A 13435-nucleotide genomic window follows, 5' to 3' on the forward strand; every position below is an offset into this window, starting at 1 on the left:
AAGTTTTAAATGGACATTATTTGACGTGGTATTAAAAAATTATTATTAAATTTTAGATGAATCACTATTAATTTTTGAATCTATTGGTAATTTTTACGGAAAACAAAAATGGTAATTTAAGACCAATGTATCCGGTCAGTTGATGAATTATGAGCTCAACTACCATACTCATGATTCGAAGCTAGTTGCAGTACTCTTTGCACTAAAAATGACATTATTTTTACGGGAAGAAATGTGAAATTTACACCACCCTTACCCTGAGAGTCTTAAGGATTTTTTTCCCACAAAAAGAATTCAACAGGAGACAGACAATAACCGAAATTAATTAAAGATTGCTATTGCTTCATTAATTACTACCTAACAGAGCAACACTCCTTGTAAAAATAAGAATAAAATTATCATTACACATTCCTTTGGATAGTTTTTTCCTTAATTTTACAAGGGATTAATACTCTCAGGATCCAAATACTTTCAATTAGACCCGAGAATAGCTCCAAGCTCATAACCCTGTACAAGCTTCTAGAAATGACTTCAAGCCTTCAAGGGAAAAGACGACAAAACAACCATGACTCGGATCACCCAAACCCAAGGTAGCTTTTATTCGTGGCCTTTGTGCAGTGTAGTGACATACATTATGGTACTTGGAGTTAACGTTGTTAAGTTTGGAATGATTCGAGGAAAATTACGTAGTAAACAACGAGGCATTAGATGTTCTTTTTGAACACGTGCAATAAAAAAATGGTATAAATATATATTCTAGGTAGGAAAATGCAAGAATTCCCACCCTTATCCCACCCCAATCCCACCAACTCTAAGTGTTTTAATTTTTTTATTTAATAAATCAATTTTCAACTTTTTACACTTAGGGTTGGTGGGATTGGGGTGGGAATTCTAGCACTTCCCTTCTAGGTATCTTATTTTTAAATCTATTATTAAATTTATAAAACTCACATTAGGTCCCACGAATTTAATAATGAATTTAAAATTTAATTGCATAGAGAATTAAAGATGTAAAAAAAATGTATGTAAACCAAAACATGCCAAAACATGATAAAGATGCCAAATTTATTCTTCACCAAGTTTTAGAGTCGCAACAAACAAAAAGGCCACTTCTAGCAAAAGGAACAACACAGAGGGCATCAACTACTTCTGTGATCAACACGAAACTAAGTCGTTCACAGAAACAAACTTATTACTTAGCAGGAGCTCCTCTCATTTTGGCCATGAAAACCTTAGCAAACTCAATAAGCTTCTCGGTCTCTGGCATAACACCTTTAACAGCACCATCAGCACAAAACCTGTCAGCCCATTTCACCAGCCCAGGAGTCTTCGCTTCGTCGAGCAGCTTCACCCCACCCATCTTCTCTGTCGCCCTCAGCAACCCCAAGAAGCACCCAAAAGCAATATCCAGGAACCCAATTCCATCTCCGCCAAAGAAAGCCTTCCCTTGGCTACACTTGCCAAAGGCTTCCTCCAACAGTGCAATCCCTTCGGCCAATTGCTCCAGCAACGCTTTCCTGGCTTCCTCTCCTTGGGCAGCCCGAATGCTTCTCAGAGTCGGATAGAACTGCATCCATTTGAATTTCATTACGAGTGACAAATCATATGCTCTACCAAACCAACAACAATAAACAAAAAGATATGCCAAACAGCTTAATTCAATTGGACTAACGTCTCTTATCAAACCAATAAATCTTCATTTAAGCATTAATTCCACAAACTGAGATGTAATGACATGTATGGCCACCTGCATTAGAGTTTAAGAAGCCTCCATATGGTACAACTAGACAAGTTCTCAAACCCCTTTTTCACTTGGTTTGACTTGAGTTCAGTTTTAGTAAACTGTATCAATTGGAATTGGAAACGTGTCTTGTAACAGATCATAAGGAACATTTGTTCCAATTCTAACTAGTCTTATAACATGGGATAAGAATAGTTATGGGGAGTAAGGATTAACGTCCAAAAAAAAAAAAAACAAAACACTAGGTGAGAAAAAATGGCATAGTTAATGAATTATATATGTGGATTGAAATTTTCATTTGTCAAATTCAGCCTAAGAGAAAGGGTTGTGGGACTCATGTATCCCGGGAAGATGAGTCCTTCAACTACTCATTCAAATTTTGCGAAATTCAAACAGCTTAATAACAGATTTGATCTTGAACATAGAATTATATAGAATTATGTTCAACAGCCTTAATGTAAGGGGAAGTAGTAAGGAGGATTCAAAATTGATGTAGCTTTAAAATTATTATTAGATCAAAATCTAATAATAATCTATCACATATCTAATAGTGATTTTAAAAATTATATCAACTTTGAGAAGACTCAAAGAAGACATAAGTCATTCTTATAACATTACTTTTGTAAATGGATTGTCTCAAGACTCTCAACTGTTTAGGAATAGAATTAATATTAGTTAGCAATTTGGTTGCTTCTCATTAAATACAACAATAGAAACTGACTCAACTGAAACAATGGTGCAAATTAAATAAGGACAAGTACCCAGCTAATGGACCATACCCTGAAGCAATATGCCATTATCTCAGCTAACAACTGATAGCCCGTGACTCCACTACACAACTGACAATCCACGACTAAAGACAACCCAACTTGTGCATATGCACCTCATATTCAATGGTGTTTTTAAAAATTTGGAGAAGGAAAGAAACAAGAGAGAAAATGAATTATATTTTAATAAAGAAATAAAAAATAATAATAAAAAAGGGTTTGAGGGGTAAATGAATTATATTTTTGCTCGTCGATTGTTTATCTCCATACAATAAATGAACACATCTACTATCGAATACGAGTGGATCACATGAAATTAGGATGTAGTACCACCAATTCAATAATAAATTTACAATGAAATGGATAAAAGATAGGCAATAGAATAATAAATTTACAAAGAGTTGAATAAAAGATGCACAATCGATAGATTTCTCTCCAAACAAAAAGCTTCAAAACTCGAATTCATTTTTCTTTCTTTTCCGGCATATTCTCAGCGACTGTAACGAGCTCAACATGGAGCTCATTACTGGTGCTGACACGTGGATGTTGAATGCTGACACGTGGGGATTACGCGGGTAGCCGCTGAAGGAGACATCAAGACTGAAGGCAGGATAGAATAAACACTGAATAAAGGCTGCCGTTTTATTTCTTACATGTAACTAGACGTTGTCGTTTCATTTGAATTCCTGTTATTTCCCTTCTTGAGCAGGACTTGAGCGAGCTTGTATAAAAGGGCAGAGAGGTGGGAGAGAAAGGTATTCAAGTTGATTGTAGATCAGATTTGGATCTGGAGGTCGGTTGGCTCCTCGAACTGCCATTGTTGCTCAGCAAAGCTTTTGCTAATACAATTCCATTTTCTTCTTCATTGTTCAACATTTTCTCTCAACTCTCAACTCTCTTCTCTCTATTCTCATTTCTCTTTGAAACTCCGTAACAGATCTTGAGAACTGTTACAGCCACCAACCAAAAGGGTCAAGGCAAACACCAAACCAAACCGTAAAAATCAAAGCTTGAGAACAAACAAACACTTGGTGGTCACGAGGCTGAACCTTGTTCCGACCCGGTTTCCTTCTTTGGAGGAACCAAAACAAGCAAGAAAAGCAACCCATCAAAATCCCTTATTTTCTCTAAACCCATAACGATTTTCGCTCACTAGGGCCTTGGGTTCGCAAGATATCGACCTTTTCGCTACTGCTTTCTTTCTTTCTACTTTTTTAGCCATCGTTTCGAATTATCAAAGGCGTGTCGGTTATCTCAAGTAATTAAAATAAATAATTACACCTTAGATTTTAACATTAGATCTAATTCATAAATATATAACAGATATAATGTGTACTTGAATAACAACATCATCATTAAAAAAAAAAAAATCAGTACCTTGTCGTCAAGGTAGGCAGCCCAGAATCGATGAATAGCACGATCATAAGGATCAGAAGGGAGGATGGAGGGACCGGAGGTCCAGACGTCGTCAATGTACTGAACAATGACGAGGGACTCGCAGATGGGCTTGTCAGCATGGATGAGAACCGGGATTTTCTTGTAGACAGGATTGGATTGGAGAAGAAGCTGGCTCTTAGGCTCAAGCGTCTCTTGAAGAAACTCGTACTCAACGGCTTTGATGTTAAGAGCAATCCGAGCCCTCATCACAAATGGGCTTGGCCATGCACCCAGAAGCTTCACTTCACTTTTCGCCATGATCAATCACTTCTCTCTTCCAAAGTTGCCAGTTTCTGATCAGAGTCACGGAACCTAATTAAAGATGGTCTTCTTATGAGCGTTTGTGTGTGTAAACGAGTCTTACAAGATAGTCGATTAAACAAATGCTTAATTGCTTATTAGGAAGTTTCTGTGAACGAGTCTTACTAGATAGTCTACTAAATAAATGCGTGTGAACAGTTAACACTGAACATGTGTGTGGAACGACGTAAAGTCGTCGCAAACAGATCTGAAATGGCCTGTTACTGAAAAATAGGGGGTAAAATTGTCTAAAGAATTTTTTTTATTTTTTATTTTTTATTTTTTTATTTTTATCAGAATTGATATGACAATTCTGCTCCTTAATTTTTCGCTAACCGGCTCCGGCTCATTCCATTTCATTTGGAGAAATTTTAGGTGTGTCGAATTTTTTTTATCAAAATATGGGTACCAAGATAATATAGAACTTATTCATTAGAGATGATTATTATAGGTCTAGATATTTGGTGATGAAATTTGTAAAGAAATAACAATAAAAAGTAATAAAAGACATTTTGGCACTTCAATGGGCCAAATCTCCCTTTAGCACATGGCTATAACCTTACGGATTTTCTGATAATAATGCTCTTGATACACATTCTATTAACGATGTTGAATTTAAATACAAATGATTCAAATAACTACCTACAAGAGTGCTAGAAATAACTATCAACTACCTACTACCCACGACATGGGATAACTTCTATGGTTGAAATCCACTAACACCTAACTTCCCCTAAGACAACTACCCTCTAGCAATTATTACCCATTAAACAATTACCCCTAATTACGTAAATTACAACTACTAAACATATTAATTCTACAACTACTAATGAAATTCATCAATCATGATTTGGCCCATACCAATTGAAGGGTTGTGATAGAACTAAAAGTGAACACAAAAAAGAAATATATAGGAGGTCGAGCTTAATCCTCCAAGACTTAGAATTGAAGAAGGATATGAGGGTAAAGGGGGAAGTGATAAGAGAAATGCTACACATATTCTCACACTCTCAAGTCTTTTTAAATGTTATTGATATGGAGTCTCTCATTTTTTTATTTTTTTTTTCTAAACAAGATGGAGTCTCTCATTGAACGTAGCTCGTTATATCAAAGTAGAAATCATCTTGTCAGATAACCACAATAATAAGTTAAGCTTGCGTATTCGTTTGTTAAACGTTGCGGAATGAATTATATTATAATCTAATTGCGTCATAGACCCAATCCCAATACGTGTTTGATAATCTTCTCTAGTGGAAGATTGACTATTGAAAATTAAATTATTTCACAACATACTATTTACCATGTGAGAGTGAATATTAATTAAATAATTAAATTTATTCATTCTTATAAGTTTAAGCTTGTAGAATAAGCGGTGATCGATCATCTTCTCCGATCAACGATTCACCTTTGAAAATTAAAATGATTTCACAACAATTTCGTCAACTCTCATGGTGAAGTAGTTGATAAGTATTTGTCAAGAAGCTAGACTCTCTAGATGCGATATGCGATGGATGAGGCACCCTAAAGGATTAGTCACAGATTCATGCTACTTAATTGTTAAGCACTTCATAACAAATGCTGGACTGCTGTTTTATCTCATATTGTTACGTCTTGCCCGTTGTGCTTTACCATATAGCACAATGATTAAGCAACTTTTATAATTAATTTGAAGAGATAAATATTTAAGTTGTTGGAGAAGCAAGGATGCAAGAAAACTATAGAGTCGATCACTAGACACTAGTGGTGAGATAAATTTAGCTTAAGATTTACGTGTTGTGTTCATAAAAAGAAAAAAAGAAAAAAAAAATAAAAAGAGAGATTTAAGAGAAGTTTTCCATCCTAATTCTAATTAAGATTAATTGGCTTAAACCTAGAAAGTTTAAATGTCCCTTTCATAAGATGCCTATATTTTTGGACCAAGATCATAGCCGTTATTTGGAGTGATTTAATGTTATTGTATTTAGAGATGTGTTATATATTTGCAAACACATTTGGTGTGGAATTCATGCATTACACCAAATGTGTGTCTGCAAATATTATTAGCCTTGCATTTAACTACAAGGTATATAAAGACATATTATTTAAATTTTTTAAATGATATACAAACATATTTATCACGTGATATTATTTATTAAATTTTAAAATTGTTCTATATTATTTGAAGACCTTTTAAACATAAAAGCTAAAAGCTAAACAAGAAAAAGAAGAGAGGACTCAGCGTTGTTGAAGCGATCAATTAATAACAAAGGAATCGGACTAATTGAAGGGTTGTGGTAGAGCCAAGAGTGAACGCGAAGAGGAAATATATAGGAGAGCTTAATCTTCTGAGACCTAAAATCGAAGATGGATATGAAGGTAATGGGGAAAGCGATAAGAGAAATGCTATATACATTCTCACATTCTCAAGTCTCAAATATGACGTGGCACTAAAAATTATTATTAAATTTTTACGAGGAGAAATGTGAAATTTACACCACCCTTACCCTAAGAGTTTTAAGAATTTCTTCCCACAAAAAGAATTCAACAGGAGACAGACAATAACTGAAATTAATTAAAGATTGCGACTGCTTCATTAATTACAATCTAACAGAGCAACACTCCTTGGAAAAATAAGAATAAAATTATCATTTTGCATTTCTTTAGATAATTTTTTTCTTAATTTTACAAGGACCGAATACTCTCCGATCCAAATACTTTCAATTAGACCCCAGAATAGGCCCGAGCTCATAACCCTGTACAAGCTTCTAGAAATGACTTCAAGCCTTCAAGGGAAAAGACGACAAAACAACCATGACTCGGATCCCCCAAGGTAGATTTTATTCGTGGCCTTTGTGCAGCGTAGTGACACACATGGTATTTGGAGTTAACATTGTTAAGTTTGGAATGATTCAAGGAAAATTACGTAGTAAACAACGAGGCATTAGATGTTCTTTTTGAACACGTGCAATAAAAAAAAAATGGTATAAAATATAAATATATATTCTACATCTAATAATAAAACGACCCAAAACAAAAGCACTTTGTTCCAAAGAAATAATTTGGGGAAGAATAAACTTTAACCGATTAGCCAAAACTTTAGAAATCAATTTATACTATATGGCCACTAGATTATTGGGGAAGGAGGGGTTTATGGCTTTGAAACTTGACATGAGTAAAGCCTATGATAGGATAGAGTGGGATTTTTTGGAATCTATGCTTTGGAAGCTTGGCTTTGCAGAACGGTGGATCAATCTTTTGATGGTGTGTGTCCGGACAGTGACATATTCTATTCTCATTAATAGCAGACCTTATGGGAGGATTGTTCCCTCTCACAGTTTGAGGCAAGGTGACCCTTTATCCCCTTACTTATTTATCCTATGTGCTGAGGCTCTTAGTTCTTTAATACGGAATACTGAACGGGATGGAGGGATAACAGGAGTCCTAATTTCCCGGGGAGGGACTCAGATTCATCACTTATTTTTTGCAAATGACAGTCTTTTATTTTGTAGAGCTAGTTTGGGAGAATGGAGACGTGTTGAAGAGATTTTAGCTCTTTATGAATTGGCTTCAGGTCAGAAAATCAATAGGGAGAAGACCTCCATATTCTTTAGCAAAAATACTTCTCCGAAGGCTAAATGGGATATTTTGTCAGTGGCAAGGGCTGATCATGTTCAACACTTTGAGCTGTATCTAGGCCTTCCGGCTTTAATTGGGTGGTCTAGGGTTTCTTCTTTTAACTATATCAAAGGACGGATTTGGGCAAAGCTAAATGGTTGGAAGGAAAAATTTCTTACGCATGCAGGGAAGGAAATCTTGTTAAAGTCAGTGGTTCAAGCGATTCCAACGTACACGATGAGTGTGTTTCGACTCCCAAAAACATTAACTAGAGAGATCAATTCCATAATGGGTAAATTTTGGTGGAGTTTCAAGGAAAATATTAACAAAATTTCATGGATGTCGTAGAAAAGGCTGGGTCGAAATAAGGATATTGGAGGTTCGGGCTATAGAGATCTTGAATGTTTCAACATGGCTATGTTAGCTAAACAATGCTGGAGATTATTGAAGTGGCCTGAATCCTTGGCAGCTCGTGTAATGCATGAAAAATACTATCCTGTGGTGGACTTTATGGATTCCAATTTAGGGAAAAAGCATTCTTTTGCTTGGAGGAGTATTTGGCAAGCAAAACCCTTTTTCAAGAAGGACTCATGTGGAAGGTAGGGAATTGTTCCAAGATCAAATTGTGGGATGATAAGTGGATTTCTGCTTCTCCCCATAAAATCCTAGACCCAGTTCGGGTTCTATCAAGGGATTCTAGGGTAGCAGATATTATTAACCAGGAAGCTAACTGGTGGGATATATCACTTATTGAACAAATTTTTTCTAGGGAGACTGTTGAGGAAGTTTGCAGTATTCCTATTAGCCCTCGGCTTCAGGAGGACAATTTAATTTGGGCAGGGACTAACAATGGCATTTTTTTCGGTCTGTAGTGCCTATCATCTTGAAGTAGAGCGGAGGTCGGGATAATTGGAGTACTTCAACTTTGCCTTTTGCTATTCCTATCTGGCATCGCTTATGGAAATTAAATCTTCCCCGATTTATCTTTTTATTCCTATGGAGAGCATGTAATGATATTCTTCCTACAAAAAATAACCTCTAAAAGAAAAAAGGTAGTTATTGACCAGTTATGCCCGATGTGTAGCTCTGAGGCTGAAACCAATGGCCATGTTCTTTGGTGGTGTGATTCCGCTCAGGCAATTTGGGGTAGCTGCGGGGGACCCATACAAAAGAGCTCGGTGGTGGCGGTTGATTTCTTCGGAATTTTCGCCTACCTCTGTGCTAGATTGGAGGATGAGGACTTGGAGCTTTTTGCAATTATAGCCCACAACATTTGGTCCCGTCGAAACAGGGTGGTTTTTGGGAGTGTAGTGTTGCCTCCTTCCATTTTGATAAAAGAAGCTACACAGTTTATTGGGGACTTCAAGGAAATTCAAGCAGCTATTGTAGACCCAGTGAATGAGGGCCAAAACCTTCAATGTAGGTGGCTCAAACCAGCGGTGAATAGCATTAAAATCAACTGGAATGCAGCTTTGGATGGCTGGAAGAATATTATGGGCATGGGGATTGTAGCTTGGGATTGGGGTGGGGTGGTGAAGGCAGCCATGTGGGCGATCATCCCTTATATTAGGGATCCAACTATGGCGAAAGCCATTGGGGCCCGACGAGCAGTGCAATTTGGACGCAAAATGGGGTTTATTTCCATTGAGCTGGAGGGTGATGCTTGTGAGATTATCTTGGCTTTGGAGAATTCTGTGGAGTCTGCTAGTATATATGGGAATATTGTTTAAGAGACAAGGCGAATTTTGGAGAGTTTTCGCTCTTGGAGAATTTCTCACGTGAGACGAGAGGGGAATATCCGAATATGGCTGCTCACTTGTTGGCAAAGTTTGCTATATCTCACCAGTCCCAATGTGTGTGGCGTAATGTTTGTCCCAGTGTATTAGTGAATGTTGTAAATGCGGATAATATTTAATGGAAAGCTACAGTTTCCTCTCAAAAAAAAAAAAAAGTTGTTCACATAAATAAACATATTACTTAGGAGGAGCTCCTCTCATTTTGGCCATGACAAACTTAGCAAACTCCATAAGCTTCTCGGTCTCCGGCATAACACCTTTAACAGCACCATCAGAACAGAACCTGTCAGCCCATTTCACCAGCCCAGGAGTCTTCGCTTCGTCGAGCAGCTTCACCTCATACATCTTCTCTGTCACCCTCAGCCCCCCCAAGTAGCACCCGAAAGCAATATCCAAGAACCCAATTCCATCTCCACCAAAGAAAGCCTTCCCTTTGCTACACTTGCCAAAGGCTTCCTCCAACAGCGCAAGCCCTTCACCCACTTGCTCCACCAATGCCTTCCTGGCCTCCTCTCCTTGGGCAGCCTGAATGCTTCTCACAGTCGGATAAAACTGCATCCATTTGAATTTCATTACGAGTGACAAATCATATGCTCTACCAAACCAACAACAACAAACAAAAAGATAAGCCAAACAGCTTAATTCAATTGGACTAACGTCTCTTATCAAACCAATAAATCTTCATTTAAGCATTAATTCCACAAACTGAGATGTAAATGACATGTATGGCCACCTGCATTAGATTTTAAGAAGCCTCCATAGGGTACAACTAGACAAGTTCTCAAACCCGGCCTTTTTCACTTGGTTTGACTTGAGTTCAGTTTTAGTTAGAACTGTATCAATTGGAATTGGAAACGTGTCTTGTAACAGATCATAAGGAACATGTGTTCCAATTCTAACTAGTCTTATAACATGGGATAAGACTAGTTATGGGGAATAAGGATTAATGTCCATAAAAAAAAAATAATAATAATAATAACATGAGTCATTCTTATAACATTACTTTTGTAAAGGGATTGTCTCAAGACTCTCAACTGTTTAGAAATAGAATTAATATTAGGTAGCAATTTGGTTGCTTCTCATTAACCCATACCTATTTAAATACAACAATAGAAACTGACTCAACTGAAACAATGGTGCAAATAAGGACAAGTACCCAGCTAATGTACCATACCCTGAAGACAACCCAACTTGTGCATATGCACCTCATATTCAATGGTGTTTTTAAAAATTTGAAGAAGGAAAGAAACAAGAGAGAAAATGAATTATATTTTAATAAAGAAATAAAGAAAAAAAAGAAAGAAAGAAAGAAAAGAAAAGAAAAGAAAGGGGTTCGAGGGGAAAATGAATAATATTTTTGCTCGTCGATTGTTTATCTCCATACATAAATGAACACATCTACTATCGAATACGAGGAGATCACATGAAATAGGATGTAGTACCACAAATTCAATAATAAATTTACAGTGAAATGGATAAAAGATATTGTATAAAAGGGCAGAGAGGTGGGAGAGAAAGGTATTCAAGTTGATTGTAGATCAGATTTGGATCTGGAGGTTGGTTGGCTCCTGGAACTGCCATTGTTGCTCAGCAAAGCTTTTGCTAATACAATTCCATTTTCTTCTTCATTGTTCAACATTTTCTCTCAACTCTCTTCTCTCTATTCTCATTTCTCTTTGAAACTCCGTAACAGATCTTGAGATCTGTTACAGCGACCAACCAAAAGGGTCAAGGCAAAACACCAAACCAAACCGTAAAAATCAAAGCTTGAGAACAAACAAACACTTGGTGGTCACGAGGCTGAACCTTGTTCCGACCCTGTTTCCTTCTTTGGAGGAACCAAAACGAGCAAGAAAGCGACCCATCAAAATCCTTATTTTCTCCAAACCCATAACGATTTTCGCTCACTAGGGCCTTGGGTTCGCAAGAGATCGACCTTTTTGCTACTTGTTTCTTTCTTTCTATTTTTTAAACCATCGTTTCGAAATTATCAAGGGCGTGTCGGTTATCTCACGTAATTCAAATAAATAATTATAACAGATATAATGTGTACTTGAAGAACACCATCATAAAAAAAAAAAAAAAAATCAGTACCTTGTCGTCAACGTAGGCAGCCCAAAATCGATGAATAGCACGATCATAAGGATCAGAAGGGAGGATGGAGGGACCGGAGGTCCAGACGTCGTCAATGTATTGAACAATGACGAGGGACTCGCAGATGGGCTTGTCAGCATGGATGAGAACCGGGATTTTCTTGTAGACAGGATTGGATTGGAGAAGAAGCTGGCTCTTAGGCTCAAACGTCTCTTCAAGAAACTCATACTCAACAGCTTTGATGTTAAGGGCAATCCGAGCCCTCATCACAACTGGGCTTGGCCATGAACCCAGAAGCTTCACTACACTTTCCGCCATGATCAATCACTTCTCTCTTCCAAAGTTGCCGGCCAGTTTCTGAGAGTCACAAAACCTAATTAAAGATGATCATCTGCCTATGAGCGTTTGTGTGTGTGAATGAGCCTTACAAGATATTCGATTAAATAAGTGTGTGCGAACATTGACCATGTGTGTGGAACGACGCAAAGACGCAAAGTCGTCGCAAACGGATAAGACTGAAACGGCCGGTTACTGAAAAAAGAAGGGTAAAATTGTTAAAAAAAAAAATTGAAATGGCAATTTTATTCTTTAATTTTTTACCAACAGGCTATCTCCATTTCATTTGGAGAAATGTTAAGTACGTATACCAAATCTTTTTTCAAAAAATGGGTACTAAAATGATGTAGAATTTATTTATTAGAGATGATTGTTATGTGCCTAGATATTTGGTGATGAAATTTGTAAAGAAATAACAATAAAAAGTAAGAAAAGACAGTTTGGGGCCAAATCCTCCTCTAACACATGACTATAACCTTACGGATTTTCTTATGATAATGCTCTTGATATCCATTCTATTAATGATGTTAAATTTAAATACAAATGATTCAAATAACTACCCACAAGAATGTTAGAAATAACTACCAACTACCCACTACCCACACAACATAGGATAACTTCTACGATTGAAACCCACTAACACTTAACTTCTCCTAAGACAACTACCCACTAACAATTATTACCCATTAAAAAATTACCCCCAATTACCTAAATTACAACTACTAAACATATTAATTCCACGACTACTAATTAAATACATTAATTATGATTTGGTCCATACCAATTGAAGGGTTGTGATAGAATTAAAAGTGAACGTGAAGAGGAAATATGTAGGTGATTGAGCTTAATCCTCCAAGACTTAGAATTGAAGATGGATATGAGGGTAAGGCGGAAAGTGATAAGAGAAATGTTACACACATTCTCACACTCTCAAGTCTTTTTAAATGTTATTGACATGAAGTCTCTCATTTTTTATTTTTTTTTATTTTTTTTTATTATTATTATTTTTTTTTCTGAACAACATGGAGTCTCTCATTGAGCGTAGCTCATGATATCAAAGTAGAAATCAACTAGTTATATAACCACATTAATAAGTTAAGCTTGCATATTCATTTGTCTAAACGTTGCAGAATGAATTATATTACAATCTAATTGCGTCATACACACCGTTCCAATACGTTTTTTGATCATCTTCTCGGGTGGACGATTCGATATCACTATTGAAAATTAAATTATTTCACAACGTACTATTTACTTTGTGAGGGTGAATAGTAATTAAATAATTAAATTTATTCATTCTTAAAAGTTTAAGTTTGTAAAATAAGTAATGATTTAAAAGAGTGAAAGTGAATACATTTTTAAATGTTATT

The 13435-nt window shown here is 36.4% G+C and overlaps 2 protein-coding genes across 2 annotated transcripts; both read right to left on the reverse strand.

The window, feature by feature from the left end:
- Window positions 1-1048: 1048 nt before the first annotated feature.
- On the reverse strand, window positions 1049-4314 carry LOC133867642 (glutathione S-transferase U17-like). Its single transcript, XM_062304396.1, has 2 exons — window positions 3886-4314; window positions 1049-1567 (listed from the first exon to the last, which is right to left on the reverse strand). Exons 1-2 carry the CDS (start codon window positions 4201-4203, stop codon window positions 1193-1195), a joined length of 693 nt encoding a protein of 230 aa, XP_062160380.1. The 5' UTR covers window positions 4204-4314; the 3' UTR covers window positions 1049-1192.
- A 5381-nt stretch (window positions 4315-9695) lies between these two features.
- On the reverse strand, window positions 9696-12200 carry LOC133867682 (glutathione S-transferase U17-like). The gene is made up of 2 exons (XM_062304444.1): window positions 11730-12200; window positions 9696-10187 (listed from the first exon to the last, which is right to left on the reverse strand). The coding sequence occupies exons 1-2, from the start codon at window positions 12045-12047 to the stop codon at window positions 9813-9815; spliced, it is 693 nt and encodes a 230-aa protein (XP_062160428.1). The 5' UTR covers window positions 12048-12200; the 3' UTR covers window positions 9696-9812.
- Between the last annotated feature and the right edge of the window lie 1235 nt (window positions 12201-13435).

This window comes from Alnus glutinosa, chromosome 1 (assembly GCF_958979055.1).
Source record: "Alnus glutinosa chromosome 1, dhAlnGlut1.1, whole genome shotgun sequence".
In the NCBI taxonomy this organism is placed as follows: domain Eukaryota; kingdom Viridiplantae; phylum Streptophyta; class Magnoliopsida; order Fagales; family Betulaceae; genus Alnus; species Alnus glutinosa.

Excerpts from the sequence above, each read along its gene's own strand:
- LOC133867642 (XM_062304396.1), bottom strand. The coding sequence starts at position 4,203 with ATGGCGAAAAGTGAAGTGAAGCTTCTGGGTGCATGGCCAAGCCCATTT. Across the intron at positions 1,568-3,885 it reads CTGCCTACCTTGACGACAAG|TTCTATCCGACTCTGAGAAG; the intron begins GTACTGATTTTT and ends AAATGGATGCAG.
- LOC133867682 (XM_062304444.1), bottom strand. The coding sequence starts at position 12,047 with ATGGCGGAAAGTGTAGTGAAGCTTCTGGGTTCATGGCCAAGCCCAGTT. Across the intron at positions 10,188-11,729 it reads CTGCCTACGTTGACGACAAG|TTTTATCCGACTGTGAGAAG; the intron begins GTACTGATTTTT and ends AAATGGATGCAG.